Raw genomic sequence first — 24,717 nt, 5'->3', positions numbered from 1 at the left:
TCTCGTGTGTGCTCTTTGCTGCCCAGAAGTAACTGCAATGGCTTTTCACTCTTCTTGCACCCATAATTGTGATGGGAGCAGGATATGGACAGATTGAGTGGGGATTCTGGGAAGAGATGGTATCTGAAATTCCTAATGGGGTTTAGGGGAAGGGGTAAATCTGTTTCCTGTGTTGTCCTCCTGAGTCAGAACCAATTGAGAAACAGAGAGAAGGAGAGCAAAATAAAGGGTTTTTTTGGTTGACAGAAGCTGGGCGGAGGGAGTGTTCAGGTGCACAGTTTCAGTGGGCTTTCTAGTACTTCATTGCCAAATTAGACAAACTTACCCACCCACCCAGTGACCCACTCAGCTGGACCTCTGCCAGCCTCCACAGATGCACACAGACTGCCCAACAGCCAAAAGTAATCCCTCTGTGGGCAAGCGGATTAAACAAGAGAAAGCCCAGAGTGGCAAGCCAGTCTGATCAGCTGTGGAGAGAGGTCAAGAGTACCACTCCGGGGAAACATGTCCTTGTATGGAAACAAGGGCCTGCAGAATGGAGTCCCTCCCGCACGCCCTTCCACGTCTGACATGCTATGACTGTTTTCCCTCCGTTCATCAAAAATGTACTGCTGATAAATTAGTAGCTTACATTTGCTTAATCCTTCCCTGGCTGCGTGCTTCATGTGTGCTGTCTTTAGTCATCAAAGGGTGGCTTTGTGTTTTTATCCATTAAATCTTTGGCTCCATGCTAAGTTTGCCAACAGAGGTGCTCTGAAGTGCCAACCGCAGTGGTGTTTTTGGTTATGTTCACATCTGGTCCCCTTGGCTCCCCCCCCAGTACCCCCCCCCCCCGCCCCGCTGCCCTTTTCTACTTCAAACCTTCCTAAGACCGCCAGTTCAATTCATGTAAATGTAACGTATGCAGGGGCCTTATATACCACAGGCTTGCGTTTGACTGAAGTGTTCATCTGGGTCCCAGAAATTTGACCAAAGTATTGGTCACTGAACTTTTGATCACTGTTCATGTGGCCTAAATTACCGGAAGAACATTCTCTCTTCCAGCTCCAGTTCCACACGTGCTCTAGCCCATTCTGGGTGAGCAAATACATTAGTTAACAGGCACTTAGGTAAACTTTTGAAAGTTTATCAACTTTCTTTGGCTGCAGTATAACCTTCTCCAGCCACAGGGGAATCTTTGTGTTATGTTTAACCTCTCAAAAGGCCTTTGTTAAAGCATTGTCTTCACTTGGGGGCCATACAGTTTAAGCACGACACGGAAACTTGGATGAAGTTCAGAGGACTCAGGAAAAATGATTGAAAGCATGGAAAGCAGGCAACCCAAAGAAGAAAAGTCTTTGAGGTTGTTCATTCTAAAGAAGGGAAGACTTGGTAGGGGAAGAGGTCTTCTTTAGAGTTGTAGAGGCGCTGAAAAATTCCCTTGTGGACCTTGGAGGATAAATGCTGTTTCTCTCTCTTTGAGAGTCTGGAAAAGAAGGAATAATATATATATAACATATTATACATATATATAAATCATAGGAAAAAATGCCAATTTCCAGTACACCCTTCACAATGAGAGAAGCCTTTCCATATCTTTCTGGCTTGGTTTGAGCTCTCCAGCCCTTGCTCCCTCAAGGTATTTCGGCTTTCCGTCTCTTACTGCACCCATCTCAATTTGCTTTGCAATGTACTGAATGCCCTGAGAAAATGCATCCAGCTTCCAGACACTACTACATCACTGTATATATCGACATCATTGTCAACAATTCATTGGGGGCTGGTGCTGGGATTTTGAACACTCGTGATTTTTACGGTAAGCAAACATCTAATCCGCTTGCTGAAATATGTTAATAAATTGTGTAAACTGTGTCACTGTACCTTTCAGAATTTAAAATTTTTTCTCCCAAGAGAAAAAGCTCCTCAAAGATAGGGTTGGAGGGCTTCCCTGGTGGCGCAGTGTTTGAGAGTCCACCTGCTGATGCAGGGGACGCGGGTTCGTGCCCCGGTCCGGGAGGATCCCACATGCCGCGGAGCGGCTGGGCCCGTGAGCCATGGCCACTGAGCCTGCGCGTCCGGAGCCTGTGCTCCGCAATGGGAGAGGGCACAGCAGTGAGAGGCCTGCGTACTGCAAAAAAAATTTAAAAAAAGATAGGGTTGGAGATTTATTCATACATGTGTACACAGCAGCATCCTCTGAGGTGCCTTGAATAGAGCAAGGATGCTGGAAATATTTACTAAATTGTCAGGTTGAACCGAGGAAGGAGTTTTTGAGTAAAGGCTATGCATTCCCAAGGGAGACTTTTCCAGCCATTCCTTTTGAACCTATGACAGGGAAACGTTTGTGTCAAGTGGTTCTAGTTCAGAACCTTCTTGAAACAAGAGGATGGCTGAAGGAGAACTTCCTGACAGTTTTCAATCTTGGGATTATGAGTAAAACACGGTCACTCTTGCTCCTTGGAAGGACCTCTTATAAAATAATTTCAGCCTAGAAATTGTATGAGAGGGAACCAGTGACCAGGTTCCCATCATTTACTAGCCTAACATATATTTCACCAGTTCTTCCCACTCTTGCCCATTAATGGGCAATAACTACAAAAAGGAGCAGGAAGGGCTTCCCTGGTGGCGCAGTGGTTGAGAGTCCGCCTGCCAATGCAGGGGACACGGGTTTGTGCCCCGGTCCGGGAAGATCCCACATGCCACGGAGCGGCTGGGCCCGTGAACCATGGCCGCTGAGCCTGCGCGTCCGGAGCCTGTGCTCCGCAACGGGAGAGGCCACAACAGTGAGATGCCACAAGAGTGAGAGGCCTGCGTACCGCAAAAAAAAAAAAAAAAAAAAAAGAGGAGCAGGAAGCCAGAGAACCACATACCAGCTGAGCTCAGCTTCGAAAAAAATCCAGGGTCCCAGTTAACTCAAGAAGCATCATGGGGCTTCCCTGGTGGCGCAGTGGTTGAGAGTCCGCCTGCCGATGCACGGGACGCGGGTTCGTGCCCCGGTCCGGGAAGATCCCACATGCCGCGGAGCCGCAGGGCCCGTGAGCCATGGCCGCTGAGCCTGCGCGTCCGGAGCCTATGCTCCGCAACGGGAGAGACCACAACAGTGACAGGCCCACGTACCGCAAAAAAAAAAAAAAAAAAAAAAAAAAGAAGCATCATGAAGTATGTAGAGAAGGAGGGTCAGCAGTGAGGAGCTTATGATGATTCACAATGTGATGAAAAGAATAGTTCTTACTCTTTAGGAATGTTGTGTGGATTAATTGGGATAATGTACATAAAGTGTTCAGAACAGTGCTTGGCACACAGTAAATGTTCAGTAGCAGTTGTGGTAGGAGTTATTGTTTATTCTTATTATAGTTAGTATTACAGATTATTAATTAACAATCGAATATTATTAATAATCTGTACTGTTAATATATTGACTCTGGTTACAAGTCTGGGCACAAGGAAGAGGTATTTACAAATGCTTGATTTGTTGGTATTGAGAGTATATTGGAGCGGGCACATACACAGAGATTAATAACTGAAGGTTAGTGTGAAAGGAAGGTACAGCACCTTTGAGTTAATACTGGTTCTGTGGAAGACTATTCTTGACTCTATGCAAGTACAGTGTTGCCTCACTGCTTCAGGAACATGGCTGTTGTATGAAGAGGGGCTTCTGTGGTGGGTTGTCATGGAATCACAGAGCCAGAAGAAATCTTAGAAACCATTTTAGGTTTTCTGTTTGTTTGGTTTTAATTAAAGCATAATTAACATACAACAGAATGCATGGATCTTAAGTGTTTGGCTTGATGAGCTTTTGATGATTGTATGTACCCTAAACCAGACAGAGAACCTTCCATCATCCCCGTGAGTTCCCTCACACCCCCTTCCAATCAATTCCTCCCCTCCCCGCAGCAGCCACTTTTGTGAGACCATGTTAAGAGATGAGGAAAAAAGAGGCCCCAGATACTGAGTTGCTTGCCTCAGGTCACAGCTAGCCAGTCTGAGAACAGACTCTGAAGCCTAGGTTTCCTGATCCCCACGTTAGGAACACACGTGTGGCTTCCCAGATGCCATTTCCCTTTTTGTTGGGAGCCTTAATGGTCTCACATAGCTTGATTATAGCTAGATTGCCTTAAAGTCCTGCATGTTCTCCCAGGCTTTGATTATGAAAAATGGTGCTGATTCACACAACCGGAATGACCTTCATTACCCTGGCTAATGCCATTCCTGTCCAGAGACAATTTAACTCACCTTTTCATTTGAGCGAAGTGGCTTTTCTGGGTGTACCTTTGGCTACCCCAAACTATTCTCTAACCTTTGGTTGAATTGATGCACCAGCACAGTACTTGTCATTAGGTGGACAGTTGCAGCCTTTTCAGTTAGATGTTTACCAATAGGCACCTATACTCACTCTCTGTAAGGCAAGGTTATCAATCCAGGGACTTTGGCTAGCGTTCAATGTCAATAATGATATTCTTCCTGTCACTTTATCCTGGCAGAAGTTTTTATGGGTCTCCACCCATTTCTCTTACCCTAAACTGTTGTGAAATGTCATCAGTGCTGGAAGCTGTGTTCTATGTCCCAGGCTGGTGGAGAGCAAGGCTTATCTCCATAGCTGTGTGGATCTCCTTGGGCAGTGCTGGCCTTGGATGGGTGAAAGGCACTTCAGAAACGTGGAGAGGAATTATTGTTGCAGTCTGCCCTTATTGGGATGTGCCAGAATTTTCAGGTTTTTCAGTATTCAGTATGAATCTAATAAGCTCCTATGGTTAGAATTATAATTTGTAAATTTAAATTAGAGAGGCTTTCCATTCTGTTTGAATAAAGGATGTGTTAACCGGTGGAAAAATAGAGTTTCCTTTGATGTTGGTTTCTTTGGGTAGATAAGTTCTCTTGAGGCCTCTGAGTCAGGTTCTAGGAATTCTTTTTCAGCTCCACCTTTGACAGAATAACTGGCAGTGGTCAGATGGTATGGGCTGGGCTCTGGTCTGTTTCCTTAAAAGGTTGATTCAGTTAAATTTGTATTGAAAGTGGATTGGGGGAAATACTGTATCAAAGTGCCTCTGTATTCCTTAACAGCACAACTTTTGATGGCCTTTGTAAAGAACAGCTAGGTTACTTTTCAGTAAAATGGATTGTATTCTTTTGAAAAGCTTTGTCATTTGGTTCGCATGATACATCACTGGGTCTGTATCTTTTTTTTTTTTTTTTTTTTTTTTATGCGGGCCTCTCCCTGTTGTGGCCTCTCCCTTTGCAGAGCACAGGCTCTGGACGCTCAGGCTCAGCGGCCATGGCTACGGGCCCAGCCGCTCCGCGGCATGTGGGATCTTCCCGGACCGGGGCTCGAACCCGTGTCCCCTGCATCGGCAGGCGGACTCTCAACAACTGCGCCACCAGGGAAGCCCGAGTCTGTATCTTTTATTGTAGAACATTTCAGAGTGAGATCTTTAACTTGGTGGCACTGTCCCTTCCTTTCTGAGTTGCAAATTGTCCCTGAATTGGAGAAGATTTTCCCCGTAGTGACATTTGAAAGGCACGTTTCTGAGGGCAGGAAATTGCTTTTTATTTTGGTGGGGGGGTTGGTTTGTTATTTTGAATCTTGGAGGTTCCCCCTATTTATTCTAAAAGAAGATTTTACTACTTTTACTTAGCTTAGATTGAAAATAGTCGATTCAGCACATTGATAAGTATTTTGACCTGTCATTTTTCACCACTGTGCAGAAACAGACAAGCCAGGAACCAAAATGAACTGCTTTGCTTATAAGCCCATCAGAGCCACTGTCTCCCAGAAGTTGTCTGTGTCTGTGAGAGTTCCTCATCTCCATGGCAAGGGGAATAAACCTGATTTACCAATAAAACGCATCTACTTATTTCATGTTGTTCCCAGGTATGTTGGTGTTTGTGGTCACATGGAATACCCCTGCCGCTTCCAGAATGCTTCTGCCACCACCCAGGAGATAATTCCTCATCGGGTCTTCGCTCCAGTGTGCCTGAAGGGTGCCTGCCAAGAGACCCTTCTGCCGCTGATCCCTCCTTGCCTCTCAGCAGCACACTCTGTCCTGGGAACACACCCGTTCTCCAGGCTGGATGTACTCATTGTTCCTGCCAACTTTCCGAGTCTGGGGATGGCCAGGTACGTTGTTCTGTTGTGGCTCTGGGGAAGTTTTTTGACTACTTCTTGCTTTCCCTGAGCTCTGTCAGAGCAATTGTTTGATTAGGTTGGAAGGGCCATCTCACTGCTGCCTTGAGGGACGGCGTGTGTATACTCCACCATGCATGAGCCTTTGGGTGTCATGGGCTCAATTCAGTTGCCTTGAGAGTAAACACTCACATTGTTGCTGGGATTGAGAACACACTGTGCCCCCAGAATGGTGTATGTTGGATTGTGGCTAATCAGGGGCTAGTTAGCTCAGGTGGTGAGAGCATGATGCTAACGAGCCCAACGGTCATAGCTCTGGACAGAGTAACACAGCTTGGTTCTAGAGCACAGGCTGCTCGCGTAATCCCGACCAGCTGTCTCATGCATTCTCACCACTGGTCACAAGGGCAACGACTTGAGAGCCCCTGTGTCAGAGAGACTGTGGATGAATCAGTGTAAATCTATCACAGCTGCTAGAAAAACAGCTCAAAGCAGATGGCTCACTAGGGAAGGTTGGGGGGGTCCCTTGTCTTGCTACTATTTTTTAATATAATAAATGTATTATTCTTACTGTCATCCCAGTTTAGTTCCTATGGAAAATCAAGACCTGAAAGTTGAACCTTTTCCTATATGTAATTTATGCCTAAAATTCATTCATTAATGCTGTTGTTCATTCAGTAATAGGTAACTGCGTTTCACTCAGTGTTTTACTTGGTTATGTACTCAGGATTTTCTTGGTTCTATTTCTGTTTGAAAATCTTAATCATTAACAGTGAATATGCTCGACTAAGGATGGGAAAAATAAGCTCATCAAAACATGTGACTTTAAGTTTTTCCCTATTAGTCAAGGAAATTCCTGCTGCCAATTAATTTCTATGCTTTTGAACAGCTGTCATTCGTGGTGTTTTCCCTGAAAGCTGCACACATTCTTAGTGAAACCCATGAGTAGATAAGAACTGACCAGAACATTTGCTTTTGATCTTTACTATATACGTATACTTTTTAAAAGCTGGCTGGTAGTTTTAATCCTTGAGGAGGTCTGAGAAGGTCATTTAGACTGACGTGTATCCTATATTCATGAAGATAATGGGAATGTAAAAACTAGGATCATTATATATATTTGGTTATGTGCCTCATGTAATTGTCTTGGCTGTCTATATATAGAATTTGTCTTAACAAGGGGTCTTCTTTGGTCCCTTTGAAGAGACTGCTGGACTTCATTTGAGTGGAATTACTGGCAAAGGAAGGGTCGTTTGTTAAATGTGTCTGATTTGTACACCGTTTTGAGGGACCGTGTTTATTTGGGAGTTTTTAGCACTTTATGAGAGTTGCAGTTTTTCAGGGCATGTTTGCTAACAGTTCCATGTTCTGACCTGAGGGAACCAGAGGCATAGTATTTTTCATACAGAGAAACTTATTTATTTTCTATAGCTCCTTTCTGGTATCAGTCTGCCAAAACCAGAATTTGTTGACCTGTAGGCCAATCTATAAAGCTTTTCTTTTTAAGTTTGTGTGCCCAAGCTGTGTGTTTGCTTCTTTTTGAGATACTTAAATTGATTTAAACATGCCTAAATCTGTTTTTTTAACGTAGTAAGCCTAAGTACCCTACGGCCAAATGGTACTGGGCACAAATGTCAAAAACTGTGATGGTGATAATAACTTAGCAGGAACAAGACTGCTTTTATGCTTAAAAACAGGAGAACCGTACATTTAAAAATTTGTGGTTGGTTGTCAAATACCATTTTTTTTCCTTCTTTTTAGACTGTAGAAATAGTCTGCCCTGGTCTAGATGTTTTCCTGGGCTTAGTTACCTCTCCCTGTATTTGAACAGTGGAGGGGGGATTGTGGTATCTTCCACTGCCAGTTGGGGGTACGGAGGCACTGTTTTTCCTAACTCTGACCTAAATTGATTCCACTTGCTTGGCTTGACTCTCTCGGGATCCCCACACCTTGAGCCACATGCAACTGAGTGAGGTTTATGACTCAGCTGGCTCCTGGGGCCCTGTTGCCTTATTTATGGTCAGATCTTTGCTTGGGGCTCTATAAAGCAAACTGAAACAAAAATGACAGTCTTGTAGGTCAATTCTGTACCCTAAAGAGGAGTAGAGAAACCCCAAGTCTAGTAGGAGCCACTCAAGAAGACGTCTAAGAGAAAAACAAATACCGTATGCTAACACATATATATGGAATCTTAAAAAAAAAAAAAAAATGGTACTGATGAACCTAGTGGCAGGGCAGGAATAAAGTCATAGACATAGAGAATGGACTTGAGGACACGGGCTGGGGAGGGGAAAGCTGGGGCGAAGTGAGAGTAGTGTCGACATATATACACTACCGAATGTAAAATAGTTAGCTAGTGGGAAGCAGCCGCATAGCACAGGGAGATCAGCTCGGTGCTCTGCAACCACCTAGAGGGGTGGGATAGGGAGGGTGGGAGGGAGGCTCAAGAGGGAGGGGATATGGGGACATGTGTATGCATATGGCTGATTCACTTTGGTGTACAACAGAAACTAACACAGTATTGTGAAGCAGTTATACTCCAATAAAGATCTATTAAAAAAAAAAAGACATCTACTCTGAAATTTGCCATTGTCCTATTAGTTGTAATGCACTGGAGATCAAAGGATTCCTTGGTAAATTAAATGCTTCTTTCCTGAGTCCACATTTTATAAACATGTATGTAAGATCATAAATTCCATACCTCTGGATTTCTTTAGTGACTAGGTCTTAATCATAATGAATAACATTTTACATAAACTTAGTATTCTTTTTTAGTAGATGACATTAAGCAGTCCCACATGAACTAAAATGGGTGAATTGTTAATAAAAGTTTTAAAAACTTTGGGGATAATATCCATAATGATTTCACTGTATTTTACATATTACATATCATAGTTCACATGAATAACCTTAAAACTCTCTGCTCTGAGTCTGTTTTTGAGCCTGATTCTGATATTTCAGTAAAGCAAGAAAAAAACATTTGTACAATTTGAATGTATGATAATGACAAATCAATTTATAACAAAGTAAATAATAAAACGACAACTGTTTAGAATTTGGAGTGTTTTTCACTCCAAATAGCAGTAAGTAGAACATTTATCAATACTGCACTTCATGATTTTTGTCACCTTTTAATATACTAGGAACTGTTACTTATCAACCCCTCCAGGGGAGAGATACTTTCATTCTATTCTGATTTTAAGAAAAATGACTAGTTTGCCTCTAAGGCACTATTCACAGTTGCATTCCCATCCTTTTCTCATTTTGTAAATGTGGGCTTTCTGTTTTTGTTTCACGTTTCGTTTGCCTTCTATAAAGGCTGAATCTGCCATATGAGGAGCTGTGGAGTGTACATTTCTTGGATTGAGTAACATGTTATCTAAACAAAGATAAGAATGCATTTTAAATGAGTCTCTAATGTATAGAACAACTCTCTTCATGTTGGTGTAATTAGCATCCTGTCATTTTCATTGTGTCCTCTTATTTTCTCAAATGTCTCAGCCAGGCATTGACTAGTAAGCCTAATTTCCCAGGTATTGCGAAATTCATGAAAGGAGTTCGTCATCCTCCTTACACTCTTTGTTATAATAATAATAATGTTAATGGAATAATATCCTGGAATCAGATTTATGACAGTTGTCTCAAAATTAACACCTCAGTCTTACCTCTGTGTATATTTGTAATAAGTGCTTTGCTCCACCATTTGTCTTTCAGCGGTTCACAATTACATGTCTCGGGGTGTAATTAGGTTGGCAGAACTACCTTGCTGACATCGAAATACGTTCTTGTTTTTTTTCCTCCTCTATTTGAATTGGAAGAATCTTCTGCAAATCATTTCAGAGTGGTTTTATGTATAGAGCATTGAATAAAAAAGCCATGTCCTCTATGGCTGTGCTTCTCCCCTCTACCATTCACGTGTAGTTTCACCCGAGTCCTTCTTGGAAAACTGGGGACAAAAAAAAAAAAAGGTAGCAGTGTGGTTGATGATAGGTGACCAATTCTGCTTTGATCTTTTTCCCTCTGGTTCTGTACCAGATTGTCTCGTTCGTCAGTTCATTTGTTTGTTTATTTATTCATTTATTCATTCTTAAAGTTCTATTAAGCGCATACTGTGTGCCAGGTAGGATTTAAGATGCTGAGTCTACAAGGGTGAACAAGGTTGATGAAATCTCTGTCATTACGGAACTTACATTCCAGTCAGGGGAGAAAATAGTATACATGAAAACAAACAACTGAGATGTGTGCTATGAAGAAAATATAGCCACATTAAGTGACAGAGTAACTGGGGACCAGTAGCATCGTTAGGGTGAAGAGGCAAAGGCTTCTTTAAAGAGGGACTTTTGCAGTGAGACTGAAGAACAGGAAGGAGCCAGTCTTGTGGTAATCTGGTGGGAAAGCAACTCAGGCTGAGAGAGGTTCAAGTCCAAAGGCCCCAAGGGAACCGTTGTAATGGCTGGAGGGGCAGAAAGAAGGCCGGCATGACTAGAGGGCAATGAGCTTTTAGAATGGCTTTCCTTAGACTCATTTTGGGCACCAGGAAATGCCATGGTCCTGCAGGGCTTGGGTCACCTGAGCCACCCGTACACCCGTTTGAGGAAAGTGAGGGAGAGCCGCTAAGAAAGGGCAGAGGTTGAGCAGAGATTGATGGTTCCACGCAGTCCTGTGTATATGGAGAGAGTAGTCAGAGAGGTCAAATCGTTTCTCGGCTTTCTGGGGACCAGTGGTGCCATAGCATCTTGTGACTGACTGACTGGAGCCTGACTTGGCTTAGCATCTACTGTGCTTGAGCAGAGTTCTCCACTGAGGGGGCATCAGAGCACTTGGTACCCAGACTGGCAACTCTCCCCAGTGGCTGCTGGTTGATTCCTTGCAAGTTTTTTTTTTTAACACAACAGGTCACAAGGAGGGAGGCATTATTTATATGTTTGCTCAGCCTAATCTTTAAGGTTTTTAAAGACTGAGCAAAAATAGGACTGATGGATAAAGAACATAGAGAAATAATTAGCAATTACTGAAACATCTTCAGTGCACTTCACAGTGGAGCAAAACTATAAAGCTCCCAATTACACATGACTTGTTCTTAAAAGATTGGATTGTGCAATAAAAGGCTTCTGAATGCTTGTAAGAGTTGCTGACTGTTGCATGCCCAATTTTCTTAAGTGCCTCAATTTGCAAATAAGCGGTGTGCACATACATGCCCAAGAATGAATGTAACGAGCTCTCCTTCCACCTCCTCCTCCTGGGGTTAGACAGGGTATTGCCCCATTTACTCTTATCTCCCAGCCAGTGTGTAATAGAATAAGCAAAACATAAGGTGCTGGTACAAAGGGCCTGTTGTTTTCAGCCTTCTAATTGTGCTCCTTTCTGTTGGGGAAGGAAGCGGTCGTAAATTTTTGTCATTATCTTAAGTAGCAAGGTTTCACAGTTTGGGGAATTTTTCTTTACTTGTTCTTTGTTAGCTTCTACTTGAAGTTTTGGCTCCCCTAAACCAAAAACTGCTATACATTTCGACAACCCTCTTGTAAATGTCAGGGGCTGTGACCCCTTGATTTCAAGGCAGGATGCAACCATAGGGATTCTTTCCTTGGGGAAACTGATTTTGAGCCGGAAATTAGTGTACCTTTCGGTTCACCAAGGTTGCCAGCTCCTCTGCTCTCTCTGGTGTGCTGTGGATTTCGGGGTCTATGTGTGGGTTTAAGTTCTTTGTTATTGTTGCTGTTTGTTTCCCAGACTTTAATAAATTCTTCTTTCCGCATGGATTGTTTTAAAAAGTATTTTGAAGGAGCGCTTCTTTCCCTGTTTTCCTCTATAACTCTTTTCTGTTTTTACAAACAGGGGGTGTGAATGATAGAAAGCAGCTCATCCCTTCTTTTTTTCCTGTAAAATTTTAATCCTTTGTTTACTGGCACCCCTGCCATTGCTGGAGCAATGAGCACATAGGATACGTTGTGAGTAGCAAGGTCCACAGGTCCACACGAGGGGCCTCAGGCCCCCTCAGATGCTTCCCCTTTGTTGCTTTCTTTGTGTTTATTTCTCCACTCTGTTTTCTATTTTTCTTCTTAAGAAAATTACCTGACTTTATTTTCCTCCTATCTTATAGAGAAGGACTTTCCCCCGCTAACGTGCTCTGGTTCTTTCATTTTTCTCTCTTAAAATAGAAACAGGTATTCATAAGGCGATGTTCTTCTGGGACTCTGGAAGCCCTTGACTGTGATTATTTGGTTAGTTTTGACAATATCAGTCTGTAGTGATTGAGACAGGAGTGAAGAGGTGTGCGTATGCTACATTCTTTACAGCGCAGGTACAGGAGAATATATGATGTCCCCAGGTCACTTAGAGCTGGGAAGTCAGAGACAGAAGTAAAAGGGCCTCATCCTGGGACGGCTGTCAGAGCCTGGGGTTCAGACTTAGGCAAGACTTATCTGTAACCCTCTCTGGGGTATATATATTTGCTTCAAGGTCCCCCTGTAGAATCATAGTGTCATGGAGTCTAGTTGAAGATCAGTGTTCACTATGGGCTCGCTTTGAGGCAACCATAGAATCTGGGTACCGGGCAAATTCCTGGATCACATGAGTATGTTGGGGCCAGATTCTCTGTATAGAGGAACAGCAGGCAGAGTGAACTCACAGCTTTTGGCTTAGCCAGAATCTTCTTCTTGCCATCAAACAGCTGTGCTGCTTGTCAGATCCCGAAGTAGCATTTTATCACCATTTTACTACGATTCCTCCCCCTCTGAAAGATTACGCTTAAGTGTTTTGTCTTCTTTGAACTGTTCTCCGCACACATAGACTGAACAGTCCTACCTTCAGAGGACACTGCCGGGGCCATTCTTCAAGAGAAGTTGTCAGGCCTTTGAAAGGCCTTCCTGAAGCAATCATCCATCTACCTACATTTGTAATCTTCTCTCTCTATTAATGTCATCATACGCCCCTAATCTTTTCCAGCCCTCGAGCCTGAGATGGCCAGTTGGCCCTACTTTTCCATCTTTCCATTGCAAAGAAAAGCCTTGTATTTTTTTCTCCTCTCAGTTATTTCTCTACAGAAGCACCATTACTGAATAGAACATACATTCCTTGGGTGAAAAAGTACCATGGAATTGAATGTGCAAAGTTGTCTGAGTTGGAATATTACCAATCTTGTGCATTCTCACTCCTTGAAGCACTTCACAGAGTGAGCGAATGCTCCTGGCTTCTGGACTGTGTTGTGTGTGCATGTGGCCATGGAGCGGTGTATGTATTTCTCTTAGGGCTAGACTCCTTTTAGGGAAAACACCAACTCCGGAAACAAGCAAGGCACAATCTATGAATAGCTCTGCTCAAGGGAACATTGCCTCTGTTTTATGATAGCCATTGTGCATCTGGAACCCACCACCGTCTGAGCCCCAGAAGCCTGTTTGCATAAAGTGGGTAAGAGATTGCCTTGTCACTTTACCCACCCCTAGAATGTAATTGGAAGAGTATCCCAGCTACTTTTCTTAAAAAGAAGCATTAACTTTAAAAGGCCAAAGATGTGAGGAAACACTCCTTTAAAAGTGTGTTACTTTTTAAAAAATTGATTAACTTGTGGGATCTGTGGGTACACTGAAAAGGTCCACTCTGATTTAACCCCAGAGTGGAGCTTGAAGAAGCTTGAAATAGAAATATTATATTTCTTGGTTAACTAACCATGCTGTTTATCGAGGTGCCTCCTCAGAGAGTCTAGACATTGTTCTGGAAAGAACAATGAGAAGAACAAAGAATGCCAAATCTGCCCTTTATGTTCCCAGTCAGCTTGCTGAAAATGATCACGTCCCCTTTTCACCATTAAAATGGAAATCTTGGAATTCCATTTCATGAGAGTGTGAATGACAGTCGGGCTCCCCGGCCAAAACTTAGGTTGGCCAAGGAAGTCGGGGTGCTCTTGTGAGCCTGGAGACGCACCACCAGGCCCCTGTTCCTTAGAGGCCCGCTTGCTGAGAGATGCGGACTATGGTCGGCGGATCCTAGTTTTTGAGTTAGTCTCCCCTAAGAGGAGACCCTGAGAACCTACTCTGAGAATGAGTCCGCTGCAGTTTCTAGCTTTTATCATACATGTGCAATTCGGCAGTTGGAGAGGATGGATGGGCAAAGCCAAGGATTCGTTCAGTAGACTCATATCAGTGGACAGGTATGCTGAATGCTGATGATTCTCTGGCTCCAAGGAAATATGAAATCTTTAGCCTAAATCAGGATTTCCTACCTAGGTTCCAAGAAGACTAGTCTTGTGGAATGTTTATAACGTGGGGAAAGGAACTGTGAGTTAATTAGTTAACCCACAAAGTTAAAAGGGAGTCTTTACTGGAGGGCTTCTAAGAAAGCCTTTAATATCCTTATTATCCTGATTGAATATCCTGTCATATATGTGCCTCTCAAAGACAGGGCCATAATATGCAGGATTCCCCCAAATCTTGTGCCCAGGGATCCCCCTTTACCATGCTCATTTTCCTCTATAACTCTTTTCTGTTTTTACAAACAGGTGGGTGTGAATCCTAGAAAGCAGCTCGTACCTTCTTTTTTTCCTGTAAAATTTTAATCCTTTGTTGTGGCTGCTGGGCCGTTGTGGTCTCAAGAAAACCACCTCCTCAAAACACACTTTAGGAAGTGATTCTTGGGGAAGAAATATCTTGGAGCCCATTGCATAGCTGGCTGCGGAATCCAGCTTTCATGCTGTCGGTAGCAGTTGCGGACCTGCCGTGTGTCAGGCACTGCTCAAAGGCCTTGCTTTACAGCAGTGAAGAAGATGGGGTCACCATTTAGTGCAGGAGGTCCCACACTTTTCTGACTATATATCAATTTTTGAACAATCACCCCTTCCACATATTTATATTTATTTATTAGTTGTATACATTTAGTACGGTATTAATATATTAGGTATATTATAAAATACACACAAAAATGGAAACTTAAAAGTTTCCATAAGAAGAAAACAATTATGAAAGGAAGTTCTAACATTTCTCCCTGCACATCATTGGGTTGGCTAGTGCCCTAGGGTCTCTGAAGCTACCTGGGTCCCACCACGGAGACTCTGATTCAGTGGGTTTGAGGTGCCGTCTTGGCATCTGGTGTGTTAACACTTCTGCCCAGGTGATTCTGCTGCAGGTGTTATTTTGTGGGGACTGTGAGGGCGTCTCTGGACAGGGAAGTGTCTCTTGGGTAGTTTTCACAGACTCTACACCCTGCCGTCTTCTCTCAGGAGAGCATGTTAGACTGAGGAAAGAGGATGGTGGGGAAGCTCCTTGGTGTGCTGTCTGCTTGTCTGTTATTCATAAGGAATGTGTTCCCCAGGAGCTGGGCCCAGTGACAGGCCAGAATCCCTGGCAAGTCACTGGGCCTCCCTGGCCCAGTTTTCTTCTCTGGAAAAGTAAGAGGCTGATTTAGAATCGCCTGCAGAGTGTCTTAGAGCCTTAACATTTGATTTAATTAGGTTTGAGTTTTATTTTGAACACGAGTGGGGGTGACTCAGTTTCATTCAGTGATTTACCACAGGTATATTTTCTTTTTTTTTTTCTTGCGGTACGCGGGCCTCTCACTGTTGTGGCCTCTCCCGTTGTGGAGCACAGGCTCTGGACGCGCAGGCTCAGCGGCCATGGCTCACGGGCTCAGCCGCTCTGTGTCATGCAGCATGCGGGATGCGGGATCCTCCCAGACCGGGGCACGAACCCGCGTCCCCTGCATCGGCAGGCGGACTCTCAACCACTGCGCCACCAGGGAAGCCCTATTTTCTTTTTGATGTAAGGGCTAGTTACATCACAAGCCTGCGATTTCCTTGTACTTGGGCACCTGGGCAGCAGTAGGCATTTAACTGTTAGGCCTGCAAGCAGGAGGTTCAGAAGGGGCCTCTCTTACCCCTACTCAATTGCAAAATAAACAGATCTCAAGGTCAGGGGCCCCTTCCTTTCATAATAGCCCCCTCTGCTCTGTGCACCATCAATGCAAAACAGCATTTCCAAATACTACATCAGGAGTATGCTGCGTGGAAAAAGGCCTTCTTCCTTCTGCCTGGCAAATTACCACTCAGACCCCCTCCCCACATCTCCTCAAAGTTAGCAGCTAATTTGTCAGTCCCCCTTGCCCCCTGCCCCACTTGTTTTTAGCCTCCAGATATCTCCATTTGCAAGCCAATAAGTTGCACGTACATATGTTTGAACAGTTGTCAGGCTTCTCTGCTGCTCAAACTGTGCTTTGGTTTAAAACAAACAACAGCAGACAACCCCGGGTGGGGGATGGATGAAGACATTTCAGTTTAACCTGCAGGTGGTGTTGTTTTGACCTTGACAGTCAGCTTTAAACGACCTGTCAAGCACCTTTGTGTGCTTCTGGGCACACCCACCTGGAAGATATTATATCCCCTACGCTTTATGTGCCCCAGCAGGCAGGCACCAGGCCCCTGGATTTTGTTTTCATCGATGGAGGGTTAATGCATGCATGGCAGGACTTTACTGAGAGGGGCCCAGCTACAATGCTGTTTTCATTTAATTCTGATTTCTCTTCTCCCTTGGCCTAACCCTCCCCGCCCCTAGGCTCTCCCCGCTACCCCCTCCAGTCTCCCTCCACCCCCAGTCAGCCTTCCCTGCTCTTTCACCCCCTCTGCTTGGCTTCAAACCATTTCTTCCTGTCTTTGATATCTCCTAGCAGAGCTGCAAGCAATCAGGAGATTATGGACCCCAGAGCTCAGCAAGGCACAATGCCTGGTAGGGGGCTCAGGCCCCGGTCCCCAGGCCACCACAGGAAATGGGACCCAGAAAATCTGCCAGCCTCCAGACTCTCCACCCTGGCCCCTGTGCCTGTTCTGGTAACCAGATCCCCGGGGTTGGGGGGTGAGGTACTTCCTCAGCTTAAGTGGTGTCTCGGGGAACAGACCTCTTCGGGAATAATTCTGACCTTTCCTATGTGGTCCAGGGTCATCTCTGTTTGAATTTTGTCCTTTTAAACTTTGAGCTTTTCTCCTGCCTTCTGAGACCATACAAGCTGGTGTCCGGAAGCTGGGGTGAGGAGAGTGAATGGACAGATGAAGGAAACCCCTTGGATTCAGCCTCATGCCTACAAATGCTTGGATAGTTTCAAGTTATTTGAGGATACAGATGATGGCTCTTTATTCCAGGAACCCCTCTTCTTTGACTTCCATGTGTAAGGCCCAAAGTTGTTGAAGGTAATCTGTACTATATTTCTAAAGGTAGAGGTGAGAGAGAGGGTGCTTGTTCTCAAGAATAAATGAATGTCCATCTTATTATTCTGTAATACTCCCTCCAACATCTGAAGGGAAATAGGCCCAGATCTAGATATTTACCTTTCTGACGTTGCCACCACCAACCATGTGTTCTTGCATTCAGTGGGCTCCCAGAGGTGCCTGGAGGAGAGAGTCTCTGCTGGTGCTCTAGACACCTCCCTGAGATCTGACTGAGGATCTGAGAGTAAGATCAGTGCTAGTCAACGCATCCCCCTCAGCTCTCAGGAACCCTCCCAAGCCATGGCTGGACATCACACTATCTCCCTCCAGGGGATGCAGGCCACTTACTCTTCATAACCCCTGCCCTAGGGGCACCTCTGTGTAGGGATCTTATTATTTAACTTTCGGCACAAGTCCTTCCCTGGGATTTCCTGGTTGGAATGAAGAGTAGAGGAGGCTGCGAAGTGTGTGGTGTGAGGGCAACTGGACTGTTTCCAATCACCAGGGGGACCTGGTCTCAGAGAATGTAAGAGAAGCAGAAATATGGGTGAGAAATGGCATTCACTTGTGTGCCCCTGCCCTTTTTTTCGGCCCAAGCTAGTTGAGCTGTGTTTCTGACATTTACAACCCAGGGCCCTGACTAATTTACAAGGGCTACTTCTTTTTTGCCTGTACAAACAAAAGCATCATTAGTCTTTAGGATTAAAAAAGGAAGTCAGTGGCTTTGAGCAACTCTGGATCCTTTCCCCTCCAGCCTTCATTCTTCAATGGTGATACCGCCTGACTCTTTATAGGTTGTAGAGTGTCTCCATATACATATATGTTTGTGAGGATCAAATGAGAGAATACACACACACACACACACACACACACACACACACACACCATATATAACATATATATACATTCTCCCATTTGATCCTCCCAAACAAGCTCTCAGCCTGCTTCCATGGCCCGGCTGTCACAGGCTCCCCACCACGGCTTCCCTCAAGACCAGCCCTGTTGTGGCAGCTCTGCCCAGTGTGTCTGAGATCTGGAATCCCTGTTACTGAGTAAGGCCTCTCTGCCTAGCCCCTCCCATGATTCTCCTGCTTTCTGCTCAGCCGAGAAGTTTATCTCGTGGCGTGATGAGTCCCAGCAGGTGCTGACAGCTGGGATCAGGGCCTAGGCTTCTGTGACTCTCAGCCTCTGAGGCATAGGGCAAGTGGAGCCTATGATGGTTGTGGGCCTGAGCTGAGCGGTAGAAACCTGCAGGCCCACGCCTGGCTTGTGAGCTAAGGAAGGGTGAGCCCCAGGCAACCAAGTGCACCTACTGTCTTCTCATTTCATTTATTTCTCCTCAGTTAGCCTGTAGAACTGCCGTGATGTTACTTCACGCTTCTTCAGAGCCCGTGCTCGTCCGTCCGACCCTCGGGACACCATGTGAGACGGTGGAAAGAGAGTCCTGATTTTGCAGTCAGAAGACCAGGTGGCAATGCAACTGTGCTGTTGAGTGCTGTGAAACCTAGCCCAGTTACTCGTTTGTGAGAGCACTACTCACCTCCAGAACTCTTGGCACATTAGATAAGATCATGTGTAAAACGTCCTCGGCATGGGTCCCTTTGTTTCAGTAGGCTTGGAGAAATTTGATAGTTTTCTGGGTCAGAAAACACCTATGATTCATTGCTTATGACTGTGAATCACAAACTTTAAGGTCCCTACCAACCCAGAATGTCCAAGATTCTCTGAAACAATAGCTGCAGCGAGAAGAAGAAAATAGGTGTGATAAGTAACCATGGTAGTATGAAGACATGAACGGTTTGTTTCAAAGAGTTATTGAGTCCAGATTACTTAGATTGTACAAATGGAATTTCTTAATTCACTGAGGGAGCATTTTAGAGTAGCACCTATATTCTTCTCAGGTCTTCCTTTAGGGATGTAGCTTGAACTTTAGTAGTTTAAACGTACATATTAACTTTTCTTCCCCTCAAAAGAAAGTTGAAGAGGGCAGCAGAATAAAACCACTGGGCATTTCTGGTTTAGGTCGAATGCATTTCTTAGTTCCTTTTCCGTATCTAATAACAAATTAAAAGAAATCCTGATCTTCCTGGGATTTGGGATCCCACCTGGACTCGACTGAACTGTCCCAGCTCCTCTGGGGCTTTGGGTCCACCAGTTGGACAGTGACCTCTTTTCCCCTCACTTTTGGGTCAGAGATTGAGCCCTGTCCACTCCTGAAGCAGCTGTCTCTGATCTGTCTCTGGTCTGCTCTTGGTATCAGAGGCATTATCTGACCTGTGCTTGAAAGGACTACATGATGGAAACTTCCGAAAGAACCCAGTGTTGCCACATCTGCTGCTTCCAAATGGAGCGAGGGAGGCTCAGAGTCATAAACAAGGCCAGGATGGAGGGGGCAAGCAGCGGCAGGGTGGGGTGACTCTCACTGCTCTCCTTTGAATACCAGTCCCACTCTACAGCCTTTGCAAGGTCCCTCTCCCAGAAGCACACACAGCATTTTGTAAATAGTACTGCCTATGTTGGTTGAGATAATCCTGTAGCCCAGAATGGCTCAAGGCGCTTTTGCAAAGGAATCAATCTTAAAAGGCATTTGAATAGTAAGTTCTTTAGTAAAATTGTTTTCTACTTCTGTTCCCCACCTCTGTTTCCATCTACCCCATTCCTCTCATTCCTTATATACTTTTAGTAGCTTTTTGTATAACCTTCTGTGTCTAGTGAAAAAAACAAAATTCAACTGAGTAAATTTGAAGATCCCAATAAATTGGGTTTATTCAGTGATTCATGAATCGGACAGCAAGCAGAAATGTGCTCTGGGAGGCTGTACAAAATGGAAGATTTTTAAAGGCAGAAAGTGGGTGAACAAGGAAGTCAAAAACAAAAGAAAGGGTTGTTTCAGGCAAAGTCACCTTCCTTTGGAGGAAAGGTGCATCTGTCATGCAGATTACCTCACTGATTTTGATTAGGAAATTCCAGACTGATTGGTTGAAAATCCTGCTCCTGGGAGAGGCTGAAACTGCAGTTGTGCTGGGTATTAGGTTTTGGTTTGCTGACGTGGGGCTTAAGCACGAGTGACTTCATTTTGGACTGGTTGTTTCTTTTTTTAAGGAGTCTCTTCATGCAGATGCAATAATAAATAGCCAATAAAACTATACAGATTATTATCCCTGCTCCTTTTTCTTATACAAAAGAGGGCAGAGCACACACCCTGCTTATACTGTGCTTTTATCGCTTCGCATTATATCCTGGATTTCTTTCTATTATTAGGCCTTAGAGAGTTTTCTCATTCTGTTTTTATCTAGCTGCATGGTATTCTATTCTATGGATGTTCTCAGTTCATTTTTCCAGATTAGGGATCTTTGACTATTTTACTGTTGTAAACAATGCTGCATGGAGCTCTTGGTGCATTTTAGAGTCGATAAATTGCACAAAGATTCCGTCATTCTGCTGATGTACCTGCCATCTTGTGGGAAGTAGGGATGTGCCTGCATCTGATTTTTCCCCCACCAGTGCTATAACTGTAGGTGGAAACACATGAAATTTCTGTTCTGGGAAATTTCCAACGCAATGGAATATCAGCACTTTTGTGTGGCTCACTAAGACTTGGAGGAACCTCCATGCAGTAAAGTAGGGATGGAAGTAAGATTAATAAACCTAAAGTATCATTGTGAAGCCCTTGCTTATATAGGCCCAAGTCCTCATCTAATAAACCAAGTGGAAGCCATGATGATCCCCTTTTCACTAGTTTTGTAATGACCTTGTTCTTCAGATTTCATTAATTTGATCAACTGTAAAATTGTGTTCATTCTATTCTCAGTAACTTTGGAAGTTTAAAGAACCTTTTTTTTTAAAAAAATGAACCCATCTATTTGCTATTTTTAAATAGCATTAAGAAGTACCATTTATTTTTCTGGTAAAGAGAACTGGATATTATTTACACAATTTGAGCTGTCGGTTATATTTATTTGGGTTGCGCCCTGGTGTTGAATGAGCAGTACTAGCTGGTGTAGGGACCTGTAGCTGGGCTTCTAAGAGCAGAGCGTTTACTCCAGAGGTAGGCCAGCAATAGGCTGCACTCAGCTCACACCAAAAGGCCAGCAACCAGTCTTATAAAATAATGCCTTTGTGTAGGTTTCAAGTCAGAAAATTTGAAGGAGGAAAAGGGAAAATAGTCTTTAACCACAGTGAGAAGAAAATGAAGGAGAAAGCTAATGCTATCTTTTTTTTAAATAGGAGGATGTTGAGGAGACAGATTTTTAATGGTTTTAATCTTCAGACTTAGGCAGAAGGCCAAGCATGATCTGAATACAGAAAACATAGAATGAAATGCCAGAAAGGGAAGTGGAAAGTAGTGAGTTACGGAAACAACCAAATGTGTCCGAATTTCCAGGCTCTTCAAGGAATAGGTTGAATTGTGGCAGTGTTGCTGAAACATTTTTTAAAGCTCAGTTGAATATCCATATGCCACATAATTCTAGAGCATATCACTCAAAACTCAATTTTAAATAGTTGGCAGGGCCTAGCCTGCTACTCCATTATGGTTTCATGTTGGCCAGAATAATCTAATTTTTTTCCGTAACATCAATGGGAGGAAAGCAATGGACATGATTTATTTCAGCCTTAATAAGGCATGACACGAAAGAACAAATTTGGAAAATGTTTTACCAGCATGGCAATTTTTTTTTTTTTTAAATCTCTAAAGGGCAACCACTTTAGTGGATACAAAATTAATATAAGCTATAGGCCTTTGCACTATATGTAAACACACACCACAAGCATTCAGCCTATTGACCTCCCTGGTAGTTATTTCCTATAGACACACACACAGAATATAGCGATCCCCGCACTGGCTTGGCAGGACAGTCATCACTTAGGGGGAACAGACAAAGAGAACTGTTACAGAAGGGCTCAGAGGCTCAGAAAGCGCAGTAATTGGAGCTGCTGGTCATCTGTGTCACCTCCGCCACCTGGCAGGACCCTGGACCCCTTTAGGGATGTGGTGATCTTGTTAGAAGCTAAAGCAGGAACCGGAGGCTCATTTTTCTTAGATTTTGAAATGGATGCCTCATCTGATGGGAAATAGACTTGTGCTTGTCTGGTCTCTAAGGCCAAGGGAAATGACACTTCATAAAAAGAAAATTGTGAGGAAGTTCTTTCTTATAGCTAACCCTTGCTCCTCTTGCTGCAATAGCATATCTTCCCTCACAGCCTAACTCCAGCAGCAGAAGAGCTGGTCACCCCGTTCTGAATAAGGGGTGCTTTATTGCTTATTTGCTTTGCTACTTAACCTTCCGCCTTTTGCTTTTCTAGGCTAGATAGTCCCAACAGTTTTGAGTTCCTTTTTATGGTTTCTAGTTTCCTTTTCTTTAATCATTTCAGTGGCTTTCTTCTGGATCACTTTCTAGTTCTCATCATTACTCAGAAGTTGAAAAGTCCAAAACCAGGCACAGGAAGCTGCAAAGGTGTCTCCACGGTGAAAATAGGATCCATTTATGGAGCTCTTAACTCTAGGCCCAGCATTGTGCCGAGGACATTGCGTGCGTTATCCTGTTTAGGCCTTACAGCCTCTACAGGGTAGAGGCTATTATTACTGGCATTTTGTAGATGAAGAAACTGAGAAAAGAGTAGTTCTCTGTCTTTCCCATCACCCAAGTGACAGCCGAAATTCAACCCCAGTCTCTGACTGTGGAGCCTGCAGTCTAAACCACTTCTCCCTGGTGCCATGATTTCATTCACCAATCCCAGAATCTTATATTTAACTCTAACAACTTCGCTGAGCAGCTGACTTGCTTTCCATTGATATCATTATAGCTCCCTTTCACTACTTTATTAACAACACGATCAGTCATGCCTTACTTCAGACTGATGGGCATGCGTTCCTGGAAATTCATTTTATTTAACCACTTTTCCAAGTCCTTTGATTCTCTCTGCATTCTAATTCAGCCCTTCAACAGGCTGTTAACTCCTCTAAGCTTGATTCCCTGGAGGATCTAATGAGGTCTCTTAACTGGTGCGCCCCTTGGGGAGTCTTGGGTGTCCAGTGGCCTCCCTGATGTCATTCCCCACACTTACCCTGGCCCTCCCCTGGTTTCCATAGCAGACTGAATGGAAAGAGGTGTAGAGTGAGCAACAATGTTGGCTGTCCAGTGGCAGTGAATTTTTAAGTACTATCTATTTGGAGGATCCACCAGAATTTCACAATAACTTCAGAACTAGGAAATCCAACTAGGATTTTGTTTCAAGGCCAGGGCTACTGTATACTCATTGCTCTTACTGAGAATGCGGGGCGCTGCCGAGATGCCAGTTTGTGGAAGTCATGTCTTCGGAATGAAAAAACACTGTCTATGAAAAATATTCACCTGATGCTGAATTGTGTCACAACCAGCATACTACACAGTACCGGGCATGTAGATGACATTCAGTTACTATTTATAAAGTGAGGGAAAGAAGGCATATAGGAGTAGCAGTGGTGATGAAAGCAATTTTACTTTCTGCCAAAGCTGGTGTGACTTCCCCAGTGTATGGACATCAGTTTCAACAGGGGAGAGTAAGACAGGAATCACCATTACAGTAATACTTGAAATTAAAATTAAAGTGAAAAGTATCTCTCATAACACATTTTTTTAGGAATAACAACAAACAACAACAAAATCAATGTTCCAGAATCTCCTCAAGCCCCTCAAAAGAGGATCTCAAGAGTCTCTGGTCTTTGGCATTTCTTTCCATCTCCCCTTTTCTGGTTTCTTTCCCAAAGATGTTAAAATCAGCCAAGGATGGTCTCCTGCGAATCCCTTGCAATTATACTCATCATTACAAGTGTAGCTTGCTGTCTACTCTATTTCAGGACTCAGAGGCACTTGGAAACACTGCTGGGAATAGTTCCTAACTTACAGGTGGAAACAGAAAATAAACAATTTCTACCTCTACGATTATGCTCTTCCAATCAATTGTCAAACTCAGCTCAAAACAAGATCTTGAGTACAGAATATTTTTTCTGGTTGCTGCGTAGCTCAGTTAATCTGTAAACCACGGGAGTGTTATTGAGTGCATTTGCAGAAGGGTGGAACCAGGAGCTCGAGACCCAGCAAGAAAATGGTTCCTTATTTACAGTACGAGGGAATGAAACCCCTGAGGCTTGAATTCCACGTCTCCTCCAGGGAATTATGGGTGCATTCCTTTACCTTGATGGAGGAAAAGAATTAAATAGAAAAAACAACCGTTCTTTTACATCTCTTTTTCCTCTTTCAATTTTGCTCTCCAGTTTTTATAATACCGTTCTCAAGTCTTGAAAATACAACTGCTTCCCTTTTGGTAAGCTATTTTTTTTTTTTCCCTTTTCCATTTGGCAACAGCATTTTCCTGTGTTTTCAATGGCACCAAAATTAACATGGCTGTTTTTATTTAACAGGAACAACTTCAAGTTTTATATTACACGCCC

General features: G+C 43.8%; 1 protein-coding gene across 2 annotated transcripts in view; it reads left to right on the top strand.

Moving 5' to 3' along the window:
* AOPEP (aminopeptidase O (putative)) overlaps positions 1-24,717 on the top strand; it is a 359,010-nt gene that overhangs the window by 89,176 nt on the left and 245,117 nt on the right. For both annotated transcript variants that reach the window (XM_079927637.1, XM_079927636.1), the window contains one exon: positions 5,849-6,094. In XM_079927637.1, coding sequence (XP_079783763.1) covers positions 5,849-6,094 — 246 coding nt within the window. The remainder of the gene's footprint in view (positions 1-5,848; positions 6,095-24,717) is intronic.

Source organism: Stenella coeruleoalba (assembly GCF_951394435.1).
Source record: "Stenella coeruleoalba genome assembly, chromosome: 7".
NCBI lineage: Eukaryota > Metazoa > Chordata > Mammalia > Artiodactyla > Delphinidae > Stenella > Stenella coeruleoalba.
Note: the sequence above shows the minus strand (reverse complement) of the source record. Positions and strands in the feature narration are given on the sequence as shown.